This window comes from Bison bison, unplaced genomic scaffold (assembly GCF_000754665.1).
Source record: "Bison bison bison isolate TAMUID 2011002044 unplaced genomic scaffold, Bison_UMD1.0 scf7180017864485, whole genome shotgun sequence".
NCBI classification, from domain to species: Eukaryota; Metazoa; Chordata; class Mammalia; order Artiodactyla; family Bovidae; genus Bison; species Bison bison.
In genome coordinates, this window is record NW_011495045.1 from 1,835,224 (window position 1) to 1,856,586 (window position 21,363).

At 37.5% G+C, this 21,363-nt stretch overlaps 1 protein-coding gene across 1 annotated transcript in view; it reads left to right on the forward strand.

Annotated features, from left to right (window-relative positions):
- Positions 1 to 21,363, forward strand: part of DDX10 (DEAD (Asp-Glu-Ala-Asp) box polypeptide 10) — a 316,840-nt gene that overhangs the window by 66,022 nt on the left and 229,455 nt on the right. Inside the window, exons 12-13 of the mRNA XM_010862850.1 lie at positions 71 to 159; positions 2,584 to 3,058. Coding sequence (XP_010861152.1) covers positions 71 to 159; positions 2,584 to 3,058 — 564 coding nt within the window. The remainder of the gene's footprint in view (positions 1 to 70; positions 160 to 2,583; positions 3,059 to 21,363) is intronic.

Here is a 21,363-nt window from a genome sequence, read left to right on the forward strand (position 1 = left end):
TTATCTCAGTTGAAATTCATTTTCCATTTCTGACTGTTATGTCATATACCTCACCCTTTTTTGTTTACAGTGTTTCGTCTCCTACATACGTTCAGTGTATCTGATGAAGGATAAAGAAATTTTTGATGTGAGCAAGTTACCTATATCTGATTATGCCCTGTAAGTATTCCTATTATAATTTTGATTGTGAGTCCTCAGAGTTAGAGGGAATTCGTTTGAAACCTGCTTCTGAGAATCCTAGTTTAAACCTCTTTATGTTACCTTGAAAGAATCTGTTGAAGATTTGCAGAGAAAGACTGTATAAGCTGTAGGAAACTTGTTGACTGTTCAGTTCAGTCAGAAAGAAATTTCTTGTTTGTGAATATAAATTCCTAAAAGGCTGGCAATTTCCTGTAGTTTGGTCTTAAAGGAGATGGAGAGCAGTTGACCAGCATTCTTTGAAATCTTGAGATGTCTTGTTTTCTAAAAAGCTGACCTGGTTTCCCACACACGGTTCTTTTTATGCTTTGGATGCAGGTCTCTTCGTTGGTTCTTCCCTTCTTTTAGATTGGTATCCCGTGCTGCTTGTTGCCTGGGTATTCTTTGTGTCTTGGTGTTTCTTAGAGGTGCTCACAGTTACCATGGTAAAAGGTCTGTCTTTAGTAATTGCAATTGCTGTTATATGAAAATGGAACTCTTGGTCCTGTTTTGGCTAGTATATGAAGGATATTTTTCCCCTAATCTTTTCAGGAGCGTCCATTTTTCAGTGGGGTTCTACCTGTGGGAAAAGCAGTGACAAAATCCTAGAGAAGCACCCTTGGGGTTACTCGTACTTTGAATGTCAGCTTGAAATCCAGTCTGGGATGAAATATGTACTTTCACAGCAAAGTCTGTGTATTTGGCCTGCTTTTCAGGAATTCGAGTGCCTTTACCTTTAAGTTAAGTCTAATAAAAGCTTGTATCTGGGTGAGCTGCTATTTTCTGTTCTTCATGTTAGATTGCAAGTTCAGTATAACAGGTAATTTGTCAGTTATAACATTTTAGAACCACTTAATTTGCAAGATAACAAAGTAAGGTCACTGACTTTTTGTTTAGGTAATGTATAGCAAATCAGATGCCATGGAAACGTGCTTTTCTTATCTCTTTACCAAGTTACTAATTTTAAAATTTCTGAATATGATTCATGGTTTAGATTATTAGCTGAGTTTTTGTGGTTTATGACATTCTATCCTGGTTTTCTCTTTGACATAGCTGAGATATTAACAAACAGGAGAGACACGGGTCTTTAATGCTTCCCTCCTCCGGGGAACTTTCCTGACCCAGGGATTGAACCCACACCTCTTAAGTCTCCTGCACTGGCAGGCAGTTCTTTACCACTAGTGCCACCTGGGAAACCTGGTGCAGCTTAAGCTGGTGTTTTAATTTCTCATGGATGCTGAATTTGTGATCCTAACTGTATCCCTATAACAGTGATAAGGACAAGTGCTCAGAAGTGGCTGCATATGTGCTAGGCACTGTTTTAGATGCATTGTATCTATGAACTCATTTTTACAAGTCTTACAATGTCAGTACTCTTGTCATGCCATCTTGCAAATAAGAGAGCTGAGGTATAGAGAGGTTTAATTATGTCCTTGATCACACAGCTAGTAGCTGACAGAGCCAGGGTTTGAACTTCAATAGTTCTGTTTTCTGAATCCAGGTTTTACAACTACATCCATCAGTTTCTGTGAATCATGTCTTAGGAAAAAGGCAGTGGATCCATTTTGTAATGTTAGCTTTTTATTAAAAGCTTATTTCCAATGCATCTGTGGGAACTTAGAAGCTGGGAAAGACCTAATCATAAAGTAAGTCTTGATCTTAGAAGGAGAAAATAAGATTTTTTTTTTCTTTTTTTGGTCTCGGGTTTAAATATCCTTTTTTTATAGAGGTTATTATGCCATGTTAAATGTCTTAGAAGAGAGGATGATAATACTTGAATTCATTCCTTGCAGAGAACATGCGTTTTCATGGCCATGTCTTTTCCAGCTTTAATATTATTTATTTTTAATTGGAGTATAAATGCTTTACATTATTCAGTTAGTTTCTGCTGTACAATGGTGTGAATCAGCTGTATGTATACATGTATCTGCTCCCTCTTGAGTCTCCCTCCCACTGCCTCCCCTGAGCTTTAGTATTTATATTTTTATATAAATAAAAACATATTTTACAAAGTATTTTCATATAGTTAGTGCATCAGATATTTACAACAACTGAGATAGGCCTGGTAGATATTTTTATCTTGTATTAATATTTGAGAAAGCTGAGGCTGAGAGAGTTATACTGGAAATAGATAGATCTAGTAGTTGTTTTTTTCTCATCTTATGCTCTTTATTTTGTTAATCATGTTAACCACCTAATGGAAAACCGACATCTCCAATATTTTGTGACAAGTATTCAGTATCTTTTGGATCACCTGACTTGTCAAGATGGAGTTATATCTCAGAAGGACATTTTCTTTTAAAAAAAAACTCTAAAACATCTGAACTCTGAGGAACCATTTCACAATAAATTCATAAACACAACCATCAGTGTGTTGAGATAACTCTTCCTTTGCTTATATTTAAGGTCTCTTGGTCTTGCTGTGGCACCACGGATAAGATTTCTTCAGAGAATGCAAAAGCAACCCAGCAAGGAACTGGTAGTGAGTGAAGATAATAAAGTAACTGAGCCAAGGGCTCCCTCCCTGACCAATGATGAAGTGGAAGAATTTAGAGCCTACTTCAATGAAAAAATGTCTATTCTTCAGAAAGGTGGGAAGAGACCAGAAGGGACAGGTTACAGACCGGATAGTGGCATTAGTGATAAAGAGGAAGAAGAGAAAGAAGATGAAGAAGAAATGGACGAGAAACTGAGAAGAGCAAAAGGATCTCCACTTGAGTCTGTCCCTAGCAGTGAAGAGTCCCAGAAGGACCGGGAAGCCCCTGTGCAGTTCTTGGACAGAGACGATGAGGAGGACGACGATGGCCTCGAGGCTGACTTCTTTAAAGTGAAGCGGCACAATGTGTTTGGGTTGGATCTTAAAGAGAACAAAACACTGCAGGTAAGCTTACCTCCAATGGAGGATCAGGGGTCGGGGGGCTTTTATTTCCTTACCGCTCTTATGATGTGCTGCTTTTTGCCTTTGAGGAAGTATGGGAAAATAACCAGGAGAAATTTGTAGAATGACTTTATTTGCTGTAAACTCTCCCTCCGTCTACATCTTTAGAGATGGAATAGGTGCCAAAGAATTCTCATTTTTCATAACTCGGGAACTCTTAAGAGATTGACAGCTGTAATCTTCTCATTTATTGGCTTTCTGATGCATATTTTAAAAGTAGCCAGAGTCATGATTATAATATTAAGTAAGATGATAGGGTTCTGTGGCTTATGATGTGAGGATCCTTCATTGTGATTCTTAACACACTACTTTCTGAGTTAAATAATTACAAATATCCCTTACAACAATTCAGTCTCTCTAAACTTTTAATGAGAGATTTCATTTTGGGCACCAATCCATAATTTGAAATAGAAAGCCAGCACTTCTATTTAAAGACCAGTTATGAAGATTTATTAAAAGTTTCATGTTTCTCACTAGACACCTTCTAGGAGGAATAAAAAAGATAATCCAGGTAAAGCACCTGTTTCCTGGGATACTTGAAGGTGCACAGTAAATATGTTTCTCTGCCCTTCCCTTATTTTTCTTTAATTTTGTATTCCTTATTCTTGATCATTTCTTTAGACAGCATTTGAATGAAAAATAAACCTGAACTCTTGTTCTTTATACATTTCTAAGACTCACAATAGGGAACACTAAATTTTGAACTATGAAACTTGGATAGGTGTTTTTTTAAGTAACTAAATGGCAATTTAAAAAGTAGCAAACATGCTTATTGAGTATTTAATATGTATCAGGCATTTTCTAAGCATTATCTCATATGGTCCTTATATAATCCCTGTGAGGTGGATATCCTATCAGGTACAAGAAAGAGGAAAAAAACTGAGATATAGAGATAGTAAAATAGTGAGTTTCATAGTTATTGGAAAATTGGAGTTTGGATATAGGTATTCTGACTCCAGTATTCATGTTTTGACCAATAATCTGATTTTTGAAGTTTGATTTAAATTTTCACTTATGTTTTCTTTTGGCTGTTTTATAGTTTTAGCACTTGAATTTAGGGCTAATATTCATTTCAATTTAATTTTTGTATCTGGTGTGAGGTAAGAGCAGAGGTTCCAACTGCCTCCCTCCTTGCTGTGTAGTTGTCTAGTTGAACCAGAACTCTGTTTGAAGTTGCTGCGCTTTTTCCATTCTAGTTACCTTGACTCTGGGTTGAAAATTAGTTGACCACGTCTGTGTAGGTCTGTATGTTGACTTGCTTCGGCTCTATACAGCTGTCCTTTCAGCAATAATGCCATTGTCAGTTAGTACAGGTTTATAGTAAGTCTCAGATCAGTATTAGTCTTCCAACTTCATATTTTAAAAATTTGTTTGTCTATTTTTTTAGACCGTTGGATTTCCATATACATTTTTGAATCAGCTAGTAAGATTTTACAAAAAGTCTTATAGCATCTTCATTGAGATTACATTGAACCTTGAAATCTATTTGGGGAGAATTGACATCTTAACAATGTTGACTCTTCTGGTTCATGAATACAGCATATCTTTCCATTTATTTAGGCCCTCTTTAGTGTCTTTTAGCATTTTAAAATTATTTTAAGCATGTGGATCTTAAACATATTTTGTTAGATTCATCTCTTCCTATTTTGTAGTTTTCAATGCTATCATAAATGATACTTTAAAAATTTCAGGTTCCATTTTTTGTTGCTAGAATGTAGAAGTACAGTTTTTGTATACCAGTCATTCTAAACTGTCCTATTAAGTTATTGTGGCTGTTTTTTGAGATTCTTTGGATATTTTTTGGATTTTCTCTGTAGCTGGTCATGGTATTTGTGAATAAAGATGGTTTCATTTCTTCCTTTCCAATCCATATGTTGTTATTACATTTTCTTATTTGATTACACTGCATGTTGAATAGCAGTGAGAATGGGCATCATTGTCTTGTGCTTAGGGAGGGAAAACATTCAGTCCTTTACCATTACATCTGATGTTAGCCATAGATTTTTTTTGTAAATGCTTTTAACAGATTGAGAAAGTTCATTCTATTTCTGGCTGATTTGTTGTTTTTATTAGAAATGGATAGTGAAGTTTGTCAGATGCATTTTATGCAACATTAGGGTGAACATAGAATTGTTGTTATTTATTCTGTTGGTCAAGAGAATGCACTAGTCATAGCAAACATCCTCTTCCAACAACATAAGAGACAACTCTACACATAGATATCACCAGATAGTCAATACCGAGATCAAATTGATTATATTCTTTGCAGTCGAATATGGAGAAGCTCTATACAGTCAGCAAAAACAAGACCAGGAGCTGACTGTAGCTCAGATCATGAACTCCTTATTGCCAAATTCAGATTGAAATTGAAGAAAGCAGGGAAAACCACTAGATCATTCAGGTATGACCTAAATCAAATCCCTTATGATTATACAGTGGAAGTGACAAATAGATTCAAGGGATTAGATGACAGAGTGTCTGAAGAACTATGGAATGGAGGTTCATATTGTACAGGAGGTGGTGATCAAAACCATCCCCAAGAAAAATAAATGCAAGAAGGCAAAATGGCAGTCTGAGGAGGCCTTACAAATAGCTGAGAAAAGAAGAGAAGTGAAAGGCAAAGGAGAAAATGAATGACATACCCATCTGAATGGAGAGTTCCAAAGAATAGTAAGTAGAGACATGAAAGCCTTCTTAAGTGAACAAAGCAAAGAAATAGAGGAAAACAATAAAATGGGAAAGACTGGAGATCTCTTCAAGAAAACTAGAGATACCAAGGGAACATTTCATGCAAAGATGGGCACAATAAAGGACAGAAATGGTACGAACCTATCAGAAGCAGAAGATACTAAGTTTAGGTGGCAAGAATACACAGAATGACTATACAAAAAAGATCTTAATAACCCAGATAACCATGTTGGTGTGATCACTCACCTAGAGCCAGACAGAATGCGAAGTCAAGTGGGTCTTGATTTATTCCAACATATGGGAGCTGGGATTTTTCTGACTCTTGTCCCGACTCCTTTCCCCTTTCTCTTCCTCCTTGCTTTTTTTGTTCTCTCCTCCTGGCAGTGTGCCTACGAGATGCCAGGAACTGAGCTGTGTTCTTAGTAAGTTTCAGAGGCTTATACTTTAACAGATTATTAAACTGAAATTTCAGTACAAAATTTTGGATTTCTTTATTGATTCTTGAAACCAAATATTTTAAAATGTTAACATTGGCACTTTGGTAGAGAAGACCATGAGGGAAGTTGAGCCTTAAAGAATGGATATGAGTTTAATATATTGTCCTAGAGGTCTCTTCCTCAGTTCTTTTTGTTCTTTTTACTTTATTCTGGTCTTCAGCAGTTATGTCCACCATTTTATCTTCCAGCTCACTAATCTATTCTGCTTCGTATATTCTGCTATTGCTAGAGCCTATTATACAAAGTGAAGTAAGTCAGAAAGAGAGAAATATTGTATACTAACACATATATATGGAATCTAGAAAGATGGTACTGCAGAATTTATTTGCAGGGCAGCCACGGAGAAACAGACATAGAGAACAAACTATGCACATGGGGAGAGGGGAGGGGAGGGTGAGATGTATGCAAAGAGTAACATGGAAACCTACATTACCATATGTAAAATAGATAGCCAACGGGAATTTGCTGTACGTCTCAGTGAACTCAGACAGGGGCTGTGTATCAACCTATAGGGGTGGGATGGGGAGGGAGATGGGAGGGAGATTCAAGAGGGAGAGGACATATGTATACCTATGGCTGGTTCATATTGAGGTTTGACAGGAAACACCAAAATTCTGTAAAGCAATTATCCTTCAATTAAAAAATAAAAAAAGAATGGATATGAATTAATAGGAAGGGGAAAAAGAACGTTCTAAGCAGAGAGTACAGAATGAGCCCATGGCTGCAAAAAAGTGTGTTTAATGTGGGGAGCTATTTCTGATATTATGTTCAGTTTCAGTACTGAGGCTTAGTGTCCATCTCTGTAAAATTACTCCCTGTCAGAGTTATTGAGATGCCTAGAGATAGAAAGTAACCAGAACAGTTTGTGTATGTAGAAGGAGTATAGTTAAAGTTAGCTGTTATTTCCACTTGATGAAATATAATAGGAAGATAGAAGTAAAGAGTTGATAGAGGTTTGCTAGTGCAGTGGCTAGGCAGTGTCTGAGGTTGTACTGAAAATAAAGCTTTTTTTGAATCAGGATGCATTATAGAAAGAAAAAGTGATGCATTTTATTATTCTAGGTGTAGTAGTATCAGAAAATAAGACTACTTTTTTGATTTTAGCATAGTTGATAGACCAGTTTTCACATTTTCAGTGTCCTGCGTTGGTCTGGATGGTACTAAGCCATATTCTGATACCACAGGTCCAGCTGATGTTTTAGCCAGGTATTTAAGGAGTTTATAATTTAGTATATTTAGACTGTAACTAGGCAAGTACAGTGCCCTTTAGAAATGAATCATTTGGTTATAAATAAAACTAAAAATGATGTTGAGAGTAGATATATCATGTGGAGTCATTAAATGAAATTCATTATTATATGAATATTTTTCTGGGTGGAATTCTCTGTCCAGTTAACTGGCAGTGTTCTTGTGGATATTAATACTGTACAGTATACCTCTCAAAAAATACTATATAGAAGGTATTAGGTTATCGATATTGTTTATATGTTTTAAGACTGTTGATTTAAAAATGGACATTTTTAAATGGACCGTTGACAAAGGAATGATAAAGAAGATGTGGTACATATATACAATGGAGTATTATTCATACAAAATAATGAAATAATGCCATTTGCAGTATCATGGATGAACCTAGAGATTGTCGTACTGAATGAAGGAAGTCAGGCAGGGAAAGACAAATGTCATATGATATTGCTTATATGTGGAATCTAAAAAAAGTGTTACAAATGAACTTACTTACAAAATGGAAATAGAGTCACAGATGTAGAAAACAACCTTATGGGGTTACCATGGGGGAAGGCAGGGGAAGGGATAAGTCAAGAGATAGGGATTGACATATACACATTGCTATGCATAAAATGGGCTTCCGTGGTTAGCTTAGCTGGTAAAGAATCTGCCTGCCCTGCAGGAGACCCTGGTTTGATTCCTAGGTTCGGACAGTCCCCTGGAGAAGGGATAGACTCCACTCCAGTATTCTGGTCTGGAGAATTCCATGGACTGTTTAGTCCATGGGGTCACAAAGTATTGGACACGACTGAGTGACTTTCACTTTCACTTTCATGTATAAAATAGATAACTAATGAGGACGTGGACTTTGCAGGTGGCACTAGTGGTAAAGAACCTACCTGCCAATGCAGGAGACTCAGGAGATGTGGGTTTGATCCCTGGGTCCAGAAATCCCTTGAAGGGGGGTCTTGTACCCACTCCAGTATTCTTGCCTGGAGAATCCTATGGACAGAGGAGCCTGGCAGGCTACAGTCTTTAGGATCATGTGGAGTTGGACATAAATGAAGTGACTTAGCATGCAGTAAAGGACCTACTGAATTGCATCGGGAACTCAATACTCTGTAATGACCTATATGGGAAAATAATCTTTAAAACAGTGAATATATGTATATGTGTCTGCCCTCTTAGTGCAGTAGGCAGCATGTCAGTCTCATAATCTGAAGGTCCTCAATTAGAACCTCAGAGAGGGCAGATCATTCATTCTTTGTGCTTCTCTGGTGGCTCAGCTGGTAAAGGATCCTCCTGCAGTGCGGGAGACCTTGATTCAATCCCTGGGTTGGGAAGATCCCCTGGAGAAGGGAACAGCTAGCTACCCACTCTCGTATACTGGCCTATAGAATTCCATGGACCATATAGACTGTGACATCACCCTGAATCGGACACAACTGAGTGACTTTCACGTTCATATGTATATAGGGCTTCCCTGATACAGTGGAAACTTAGTACAATGTTTTTAATCAGCTATACTCTGATAAAATTTAAAAAAAATGGACTTTAGAGAAAGTAATGCCCTTGTTTGAGGAATGATTGGGCACACTGCTTTAGCAGAGTGCTGATTTAGCTGTTTTTTGTTTTTTTTTTAATCCCCGTAATTATTTGATTTAAAAATGGGGATGAACCATGTTAACTTATTTCCAGAAATTTCTTGCAGATAACTATGCTATGTTTTTGTAGAAGATCAGGAAGTAGTGAACATTTCTTGGTTTTCTATAATCTGCTATGCTTTTGAATATCTCTGCTCATTGCTTAAACTCTTACCACAACCTTGTACAGTATTACCCCCATTTTGTGGGTTAAGAAACAGAGGCTTTGAAAAGTTTGATTGCTTGCCTAATGTTTCACAGTTAGTAAAGTGGCAAAAGTGGAATCTGCTGTGCCCGGGCCCATCTGATTCTTTGTGCTTTTTTTGATTCCTGTCATTTCTACATTTTAGCAGGTGTCCTTTAGTTTAGTAGTCAGACTTGGCTTGTGGGATAAGCCTCATAATTGGTCCCAAATATTGTTCTTCTGAATCATCTTCCCGTGAACCTCTCTCAAGTCTGTTTTTTCAAGTGGTTGGCCTTCAGTTCATCCTTGTCATTTGCGGCTCTGTAAGCTAGCCCTACGCTGTTAACCTACCAGCCAGCCCGTTCTTCCCAGAGTGCGTTTCCACTTGCACTGAAGGGATTCCTTCTTCCGATAATCTCTCCAGTCCATGCTTTCACGTCTTATCTTTCAAGATTCATTGCTGATCTTCTTCCTTGGAAGTCTTTCTTTACTTATTTACTCCACTGGCCTCTGGATTCCAGTTACCTGTTTTGCTAGTACTTTTCTTCTTGGCTGTTAGTAATATACCTAAATGACTGTCTTAATTTCCATTTCTTGGTGATTCCTGAGATTTTCATAACCTTTGTATGCAACTATCTTATATATTGCTGTTGAATTAAACAGAAGGGAAAACTTTTCAAAATATTAATAAAACCTGAGAGTCAGGAAACTTTTTCTCAATTTTTGATACCATGAAGTGGAAACACAGTCTTAAATGTTGAGCAGTTCAGAGTTGGTATATATGATGTTCTTTTGTTTTTTTTACAGTGTCCCCCCCCCCTTTTTTTTTGCATTCTGTGCTTAATTCTTAAGAGCTTCATTTCAATTCAAAAGGAATAGTTATGTGACTTGAAGTTTAAATGTACATACATACCGAGTTGGTGTGTGGTTATGTGTGTGTATCTTTTCTTCTCTATTTGATTTTTTTTTATTTGCAAATGGTTTCCTCAGGATGTAAATTCTCAATGGAAAGCTAAAAGTTTTTGGATTGATGTTTATTCTTTCATATGCTGCATTATTATTGTATCAAAAGTATTTCATCTTGTTTCTTTTCATTTCTTAGTTTTATACATATTCAGTGTTTAAAGGAACTGCTGACTTATACTGGATTTTCTAATGACCTACTTTTATAGCCTAAATTTCAGTAACTACATTTATCAGGATATTCTTATCTTCATTTTAACATAAAATAGAGATAAGGAAACAAGTTTGAAATAGGACAGGCTGCTATTGAAGGTCATAGAAGTTCACCTTGAACTTGACTGTTAGGATAATTAGAAATAAGGATCTTTCCAAAGTCATTGACAAGTACTTGCATCCATATAACAAATATAACTATAGAGAATTTAGACTACTATACCAGGTTTTCTGCTTATAAACAGGTTAGTTCCAACATGCCCTTTTTGAGATCCTTTGTTGTTGAGTGTAAACCGTCAGTATGTGTATATTTACCTAAAGCTTTTTAATGGAAAGACTGTCTTTGTGGTGACTCTGGATTTAACTGTTCAAGTTTCTTAAATTTGTCTAAATGTATTTCACTTTTGACTTTGTTCTTTTTGGTATGTACTTTTGAAATGCAGCTTCAAAAATCTGTGCTATCTCTGAGTCCAAGGCAGCAGTTTAAGCTAGTGCCATCTGGTGGTGATGGGCAGAGTTAAATCACCTTTTCTTCCATGTGAAGCTTTTTTCCTATCATGAAAGTTTCTATTTTAGATAAAATGAAGGATTAATGAAATTAAAAAAAAAATTCTCTCCTTCAGCAGATATTTATTGCACACTTGCTTTTTGCCTGGTGTTGAAAGATCACATTCCTTCTCCTCATGGAACTTACCTTCTAGTAAGGGGAGATGGACAAAAAATATAAACATTTGCTGTGGGAAAAATGAGGCAAGGTAAGGGGGAAACAGTGTTCAGGGGATGGGGTGTAGTGTTTCAAGTAGCAGGATAGTTAGAGGCACCTCCCTGAGAGTGTGTAAGGCATTCGTCTACCATTGCTGGTTTAAGACATTTAGATGTTTTAAGCACTGAAGATTATGGTGTTTCCTCTAGTCATATGTAATTTGAAACAAAAAGGATAGTGCATTTTAAAACGGTAAAAATCCTGAAGTGATATTTTCCATGATGATTACTTTATTGCTTTTGTTGAAATATGTTATTTCAAAAACATTTTTTCTTAAAATACTCCAGTTTTACTGATGCTCTGAGCATGTGTTGTGAATGGCTGGGTGTTTAATTGCACTTGAAAGCTAGGCTTGGTAGGGGGAATGGAAAGAGAATTCAGACCCTCTTGGGAGTAGGCACCAGCAAGTAAATTGGTCAGAGCAGTGGCACTGTAGTGAAGTTCAGTGGGAACAGGGATGCTTGTATATTAAGAAAGGCCTATTTTTCAGTCATAGTAAAGTCTAAGTATAAACTATTTACTCATGAAATAAGATTAGTATAGTGATTTTATGATTTAAAATTTGCTTCTCAAGTTACGTTTGCTGAAGGGCTAGCATTTTAATCTCCAATTTATCATAGACCAATAATGTTATAAAATATATATATATATTTTATTAAAGAAAATTATTAAAATTATTTTTTAAAATGACATGAGCCTCTCTTTGTTTTCTTAGTTTTTTTCTTTTTTTACCTTTTTTGCTGCCTTCTGTTTTTCTCTCTGGGTTAAATGCATATTTTTCTCTTTTATTATTTGGTCATAAAGCCTCCTTCTGTATTCTTTTTTTTCCCTCCCCATCTCTTGTGTTTGTATGGCCATAGTAGAATACAGTGTTGTGGGGTGTGTGTATGTAATGAATAATGTTTGTCATTTAGAAAATTATGTATTTTCTCTTTAACCCTCCTATGGCTTTTGGTTATTTTTGATGAATAGGATTTGGCCCTGTAAGGAATACCACTAACTACAGTTGGGATATGTGGGTTCCTTGGCCCTTGTTGGTATTGGTTCCTTGTTCAGCACTTTAAACAAGGAGAGATTAAGAGGAAGAAATGATTGGTAAATGGGCTTTTGGTGAAACATTGACTATACTGCGGAATATGTAGAAAGATGAGTCTTCTTGAGAGCAGATAATAATACTTCTTGCTTGTAACTGCATTCTCTGCAACATGGTTTATATGATGGACACTGAACGCTTGTTTCTAGTGTCAGGTCATTTTCTTTCAATGAGCCTCTCCTTGGCATTCACTGATGCAGTTTCATACTTGGTATCAAAAGAAAACAATGATGTAGCTCTTCCTAAACAAGACATAATTAGAAACACCTATGATGAATTTTTAATAAACTGAATTTTAAAATTTTATTATTTTTCAAACTGGGAGTGTTTTGCTATGGAATAAAAGGTATATCTCTATTAAACAAGAAGCAGACCATGTTAATCTCTGGACATTTTCTCCCCAAGAACACTGTTGCTGTTTTTGGTTTGTTTTCCTTTCTTTTCTTCTTTTAGCTTGCCTGCTGGCTGTTAAGACTAGAGGTGGCAGACGGTCCTGATATACTGTTGGGCAGAGAATCTGCTGGTTTTTATTTGGCATAGTAAATGATTGAAAACAGAGTGATATTTTGTTACAGTTCTAATAAAGCCAATACAGTGCTGATTCTTACAGTGCATTAATTTTAAGCTCCAGAAACAAGTGCCTTAGTATACTGGGTGCTGTAAATATCCCTGGAATATATGAAGAAAATCCCAAGCATTAGGCAAACATGATAGAAATCACATATTGCAACTTTTCTGAAAGCACATAAAGGATGGGGCTCGTATTTTCAGGGATAATCTCTCGATAAAATTTTCTTACTGTTGATCTGTTCCCTCCCCATCCCTCATATTGGAATAAGCAAATCAATTAACTTCTCAGTGGCAATCACTATAGAGCCTGCCTCCTAGTAATAATTCCTACCTGAGTTTGTTTTCTAAATTAAAATGGCATATTCACTATTATTTTTTTGTGTATGATCACAGGTTAGCATAATTCTTCCACCTGCACACATTTTCATATCTGCTAGTTTTTGTCATGGGAAGCAACAGAGCAGAGGAATGCTTTCTTCCTTGCTGTGATACCTAATTTTGGAAGATGTACTAATTGGACAATGTTTGATGTAGGAGATAGTTGCATAGTCCAAAAACACTTAATAAGAATTTGCTGAATAACATTCTCTCTTGTGGATTGGGTTTTTTTGTTTGTTTGTTTGTTTTGCATCTTTTGATCTATCTGGACTATTTTTCCTATCTTTTGGCATTCCATAAAGTAGAACTTTACAAATCAAACAATAGGTAACTTTTTATTAGGGTCTTTGTTTCTACTCCTTACCCATATCTTCTCAGACTTAATTTTTTTTTAAAGAAATCTGAAAAGCTATCTTTTAGTGAATCTTATTTTCTACTTACTATTTTTCATTAAAGGTTTTTAGGTTGACTCAATTTCAAGCATACTTAGTAATACATGGGTTAATAGCTGTTAAACCTTTTTATTTAATAACTTGAATAAAGTAGTGGTGTTCAGTGAGTATTTTTAAAGATAATAATCTATTTCTAACTTGCCTTTCCACATCAAGGAGGGAGCACTGATATTTTATTGCCCAAGAATATTCCATCAGTGTCCTGGAGCCTGCCTGTCTATCTTGTTTCCAGCCTGTCTGGCAGATTTATAATGGATTTATAGTTACAGGATTAGATCTGGTATACTGGGCCTTCCTTCCTCTTTTCCTTTTCCCACCTTCCATTAACTAGTGCTGTTCTGTGATAGAAATTACAGACTACTTTGGCTTTTCGTATTCATCTATATTTTGAAAAGAGAAAAAATTGTTTCTAGGTTTCAAGATCCATGAAGTCTGAGATTCTACTCTACTTGCCATGAGTTAGCCTGCCACATTTTGATATATGTTGCTAGGTAACTCATGGCACAGCAAGCTGCCTGTACTTCAAGTTTGCATTGGTTCTCTTGCCTTTAAGGTTCCACAGGGGCCATGTGGAGGTGTCCCCAGGTTGGAGCTGTCCACAGAGTAGATATGTGTCAGAGCTAGGAAACCCGCAGGCTTGTTAGGAAATCTGCCCAGCTTTTATCCAAAGAGAGACTTTATCTTTATTAACCTGCTGCTAAGTCACTTCAGTCGTGTCCGACTCTGTGCGACCCCATAGACGGCAGCCCACCAGGCTCCCCCGTCCCTGGGATTCTCCAGGCAAGATCACTGGAGTGGGTTGCCATTTCCTTCTCCAGTGCATGAAAGTGAAAAGTGAAAGTGAAAGTGAAGTTGCTCAGTCGTGTCCGACTCTTAGCCTACCAGGCTCCTCTGTTCATGGGATTGTCCAGGCAAGAGTACTGGTCAGGAGCAAATCTGTTCACTGCCCTCTCCCCTCAAGAGAGGTAGTATCTCTGTCTTCTATAGCTGTATGTTAATGTTGGCATCCTTGAACAGATAACCTGGAAGAGTAACTGATTTAAGATGTGCACAAACATAAGAGACCCATGGATGATTGTCTCTTAATACTTGGTTGTAGCAGAGTCAGAACTGTGTCCTTCTGGTTCTGTTCTGGTGTGTTTCTCTCAAATCAGAATGTAGAAAAACTAGTTAAAGTGATCAACATGAAGGAGACACAGATTCCTCTGTGTGAGAGCTGTTGCTTTTATTTGATAAGGCCTAAAATAGTGGGTGTTTATTGGAAGGAATGATGCTAAAGCTGAAACTCCAGTACTTTGGCCACCTCATGTGAAGAGCTGACTCATTGGAAAAGACCCTGATGCTGGGAGGGATTGGGGGCAAGAGGAGAAGGGGACGACAGAGGATGAGATGGCTGGATGGCATCACTGACTCGATGGACGTGAGTTTGAGTGAACTCTGGGAGTTGGTGATGGACAGGGAGGCCTGGCGTGCTGTGATTCATGGAGTCGGAAAGAGCCGGACACGACTGAGCGACTGAACTGAACTGAACTGAACTGAAAATAGTGGGTAGGTAATGTTTGCTGAAATCAAGTTCACTGCTCCAAATATGTGTCCTGAGCAGCCTGTCCTCATGCTCTCATAGCCCTGAGCACACGGCACTGTCTTGCTGCTGTTTTCCCCACCAGATGATGTACCGTTACCGAGGTAGGGAATATACATTATCCATTTTTGTGTCTTTGTATCTGTCAGGGTTGCCTGTCATTATAATAGGTTTCTGGTAGCTGTTTGTTGAATGGGATTAAGGAATAAGTAAAGGAGTAGAGACTCTAATTCAAATCTAGTTGATGTTTTGTCTGTTTAATCAGATTCCTTATCCCAATTTGAGATGGTACCATTTGATAAAAAGTGTACTGAGAGTGGGTCACATATTTGTTGCCTGAATGGGTTAATCTTAATCCTACTCTTGTGTTGGATTAGAAAAGCTGGGTTAGATACAGAATAAATAGCTTCTGTGAAATCTTTCCTAAGCCTTACTTAATTCATCCATTATCCTTTTCTCGGCATAATGATTATTTTGATGTCTAGGACCTGTTTTCTTCTGGTCTTCTGTGTTTTCAGTAAAAATAAAAATTTAAGTGATATTTTGGCTATTCACCTTTTTCTAAAGATGGTTGAGAAAACTCTTTAGCAAAGCTAACAACCTATGTTGTGTCAGTTGCTCAGTCGTGTCTGACTCTTTGCAACCCCATGGACTGTAGCCCACCAGGCTCCTCCATCCATGGGATTTTCCAGGCAAGAATATTGGAGTGGGTTGCCATTTCCTTCTCCTCTTATATTGAATCAGCAGTAATTTTATTTTATGGTGAATTTACTTGTAGAGTTTAGTTCGATCCTAATGCTGTCCATCAGTGGCTAGTTTTAGGTATAGATGGGATTATAGTTTTGAGTAGAATGTGTGTTTGGATCTCTGTTTCTAGCAGCCTGGGAGACTTTCCCAGGTGTGTACTTCTTCTTCAGCCAAGACTTAACCTTAGTCGGCAAATGGAGGCGGCTTCCTGTTCTTAGTGCTGGCCCAGGTGCTCCTCCATGTGCGGCCCCCTTTGAGTCCTGGTGTCCCCACACTTCAGAAACTTGGAGAAGCAATCTAAGAACTGCTAGGCAGTACTTGCACTGTCTCTTGAAAGATGAGTAACATGATAAATTATTTTAAACCAGAAATGACAGAATTGTTTTGGAAGGTCTGTGCATTCACATCTGTGTTGGATTTATAAGTTCTTGCAAAAAGTGTATTTAGTAGTATAAAGGGGAATAATGATTCATAAGCTTTTTCAAATTCAGATCTACAATTCATTTATACTTAATTATGTCCTCATTAATATCATTTTGAATGGTTTTATGTGGTTTTCTAGGAACTCCTCAGATCAGAAGTTTAGGGAAAGAGTAGTTTCATTGCAGTTGGGGAAGCATTTTTCTAAGAGTGTCTGTGTGTATTGAGTTGCATACATTGTGTGAAATGTAAAGCCTTAGCAGGTGGAAACTGATGATTATTTAATGAGGTTATTTTTGTCTGAGATTTTCTCAGGTCAAAAGACCCTGCTGGACTACTGAGAACACCAGCTTCTTTCTTATTCTGTTGAGGTCTCTGTAAAAACACCCACAGCCACTTTGGGACTTATTTATTTCTACTTTCACTGAAATAATTCATAGTTCCAGGATCCAGAAGTCTATTGAAAGAATACAAATACTGAACCTTTAGGGATAGTGGGTTAGCCCAGCATTTGGGATTGTTTTGTCAGTTGGCCTTAAATATCTTCTGTCACATTTTCCCCTACTGTAGTTTTTTTTTTTTTAATTTTATTTTTAAACTTTACATAATTGTATTAGTTTTGCCAAATATCAAAATGAATCCGCCACAGGTATACGTGTGCTCCCCATCCTGAACCCTCCTCCCTCCTCCCTCCCCATACCGTCCCTCTGGGTCGTCCCAGTGCACTAGTCCCAAGCATCCAGTATCGTGCATCAAACCTGGACTGGCATCTCGTTTCATACATGATATTTTACATGTTTCAATGCCCAAATCCTCCCAACCTCTCCCTCTCCCATAGAGTCCATCAGACTGTTCTATATATCAGTGTCTCTTTTGCTGTCTCGTACACAGGGTTATTGTTACCATCTTTCTAAATTCCATATATATGCGTTATTATACTGTATTGGTGTTTTTCCTTCTGGCTTACTTCACTCTGTATAATAGGCTCCAGTTTCATCCACCTCATTAGAACTGATTCAGATGTTTTCTTTTTAATGGCTGAGTAATACTCCATTGTGTATATGTACCACAGCTTTCTTATCCATTCATCTGCTGATGGACATCTAGGTTGCTTGCATGTCCTGGCTATTATAAACAGTGCTGCGATGAACATTGGGGTACACGTGTCTCTTTCCCTTCTGGTTTCCTCAGTGTGTATGCCCAACAGTGGGATTGCTGGGTCATAAGGCAGTTCCTATTTCTGGTTTTTTAAGGCATCTCCACACAGTTCTCCATAGTGGCTGTACTAGTTTGCATTCCCACCAACAGTGTAAGAGGGTTCCCTTTTCTCCACACCCTCTCCAGCATTTATTATTTGTAGACTTTTGGATCGCAGTTAATCAAGTATTTGTTTTACTCACTTAATGTGGACATGTTACTGTACCAAATTTGAAAAAATTAGACTTGTCCACTCTTAGGAAAGTTGTATAGTTGAAATAGGACATTTATGTGGAAATGTTAGGTGAAAAAACAGTATAAGATAGCTAAAAAGAAGATAAGGTAAAATATTTACTTATAGTAATAAAATAATTTGAATTGGGGCTAGAGTCTTAGAGATCTTTCTAGAATAGTTGGTGCTTGACTAGTACTAAAGGCTATGTTGGATCTAATAGATGGAGAAAGAGGGAAAGGGTATGAGCAGGGTTGGGGGCAGTAGTTTGAGTCAGTTGGTTTTGGAAGAGTAGAAGAGCTTTACAGGAAGTGTGAGGAACTATGAAGCAGGTAAAAGGTGATTCTGATCATATGTTTTTGTATTATTCAAGTTCACTACAAAGACTACTACTGCAGCTTAAATATAAACCTGATCATGATTATCAAGTTAAGGAAAGCTGATACAGATCCATCTTAAAATATGACTTCTAAAAGTTAGTCTTCCTTTTTACAGTTGTCTGAGTAATTCTCTGAATAGCCTTAATTATTATACAATTAGCATTTATAATTGTGATTTTATCAGCAAGAAGAAAATAATTCAGATAGTGAACTCTTCTAGACCTTGAAGACCTGAAATATGGTTAGATATGTTGGAAATTAGTGCATTGTGTTATTCTCTTCTCAGTAGAAGACTTTCAGCATGTCTCCCCAGTCCTCTCTTGATAACAACTTTATTGAGATATAATTCATGTATCATAAAATTCATCTGTTTAAATTGTACAACTCAAAAGCTTTAATATGTTTTCAAAGTTGTCCACCCGTCACCACAATTATAGAACGCTTCATTGCCTCTGAAAGGAAATCCCACACCCTTTAGCTGTTACTCCTCAAGCCCCCATTTTTCCTCAGTCATAAGCAACCAGTAAAATATTTTCTGTCTCTACAGGTTTGCTTATTTTGGATATTTCACATAAATGGAATCATATATGTGGTCTTTCGTGACTAGCTTCTTTAACTTAAGATAACGTTTTTAAGCTTCATTCGTATTGTTGCGTGTATCAGTACTTCATTTCTTTTTGTGGCTGAATAATATTCCACTGTATAGATACACCACGTTTTGTTTATCCATTAATCAGTGTCCATCTTTTGGCAGTGATGAATGATGCTGTTATGAACATTCGTGTACAAATTTTTGTGTGAACCTAAGTATTCATTTCTGTTGGGTAAATACTGAGGATTGCCATTGCTAGGTCTATGGTAAGAATGTTTAGCTTTTTGCAAGTTTTCCAGAGTGACTGTACCACTCACTAGCAGTGTGAGAGAGCTTCAGTCCTCCCATATCTCCATTATCACTTGTTATCATGTATCTTTTTGATTGTAGACATCCTTCTGGATGTGAAAAGATATCTCATGGTGGATTTGGTTTGCGTTTGCCTGATGACCAATAAGTTGCTTTTTCTCATGTTTGTAGTTTGGTTGAGTATATAGAGCATAAATATTAAAAGATGCTTAACAGTACCTGTTAGCTTAGATATGTTATAAAAATGTTTTGGAGGGAGATAGTGAGAGAATGCCTTGTGACAATGAGACTTGAATTGAGCTTTGAAAAAAGGAATTTAGCTAAAATTGTGATTATAAGGTTTTTTAGCAAGGTGATAGCATAAACAAAGACTTGCAGATAGAAATATACATATCGTGTTGTGAAAGGGGACTGGATGGAGCTGTGAAGGTATAGGGAAAGGAACCATAGCTAAATTTGGATAGGTAGGTTGTGCTATATTAAGAGACTCAGTATATGAATTTGCTCTTGGAAGTATAAATATTTATTTATTTAACATATATTTTTGTTTAGTCTGTTGTTGTGTTCTAGTCACTAAGCTGTGTCCGCCTCTTTTGTGACCCATGGACTATAACCCACCAGGCTCCTCTGTCCATGGGATTTCCCAGGCAAGAGTACTGGAGTGGGTTGCCATTTCCTTCTCCAGGGGATCTTCCCAACCCAGGGATTGAAACTGTGTCCCCAGTGTTTGTTTAGTCTGATTAAATATAAACCATTTTCAGTAGATCAGTCTGATCATATAAATCAAGGTTAGCAAGTAGGTTTCCTGTTGTATGCTAACTGATTAGTTGGTGGTGGCAGCCTAGATCTCTGTATTGAAAAGAATGATATATTCAGTTGGGGCTCAGTGGGCCAGACTGTGGTGATTGAATAGTAAGGCCCACTTTTAATATGGTATGGAAGAGTTTTCACAGGAACAATAATTTCCCATTTCTAGGTAGACTGAGGTGATAGTGGATGTAAGAAACATGAAAAGAAGTGTTAATGGCATAATATTGTGGGGGCAAAATGTTTGTGAATTCTACTCTGACATTCCTTTTGATTTCTGGGGAATTGACTAAATTACCTATATATTTCTAATATCTTTGACTCAGTCCTCATTCTCTTTTGTCCTACCACCTTCCCTTATTCTTTCCTTCTGACTGACTTTAGTCCCCTAACTGATCTCCTTTCTCAAATCCAGCCTCTAACATAGCCCATCAGAATTGTCTTGATTAAATGCATATCTAATCAGTACTATTAATGATCCAACTCTTGCTATATATACTGTGATGCCAAAGTTATTGAGTCATGGAATTTGGCCTTCCTGAGACCTTGGGGTATACCGAGTATTATTAGGTTTCAGACAGAAATACACCCATGCATGTCCTTGCATGTGCACGTGCACACACACAAACACACAAACACTAAGTAACATTGAAAACAAATTTAAGTCTGCCTAGAGGCTTCTGTGATGTGAGTATAGTAAGTGCCTAATAGACTGACCCTCCTGCAATTAAGAATCATAAGTTTTGGGCAAAACAAATTTACAGGACTCCAGAAAGCAAAAGTAAACAGACTTTAGAGGGAAGTCAAAACTTGCAAGAAAGGACTGACTGGCACAGGGTGAATTTTCTGTTGTGGTCCCTCTGTCCTAAGGATGGGCCAGACTTACAGAGTGGAAGTCTGTGGGGAGTCTGTGGGGGACAGTGGGGGTCCGTCTGTCCTAAGGATGGGTCAGCCTTACATACTCTCATGGAAAGTATGCAGTCTTTCTGGTCTGAGGAGGAGAGTTGGACTAAGGCTTCCCTCGTGGCTCAGTCAGTAGAAAATCTGCCTGCAGTGCTGGAGATGCGAGTTTGATCCCTGGATCGAGAAAGTGCCCTGGAGAAGGAAATGGAAATCCACTCCTGTATGCTTGCCTGCAAAATCCCATGAACACTTGCCTGGGAAATCCCTTGAGGAGAAGAACCTGGTGGGCTACAGTCCATGGGGTCTCAAGAGCCAGACACGACTTAGAGACTAAACCATCACCAGGGCAATTATGGCCCTCAGAAGGAGTCGAGACCTCTGGAAGAAAGAGCAGGAGAAGAGCTCCAA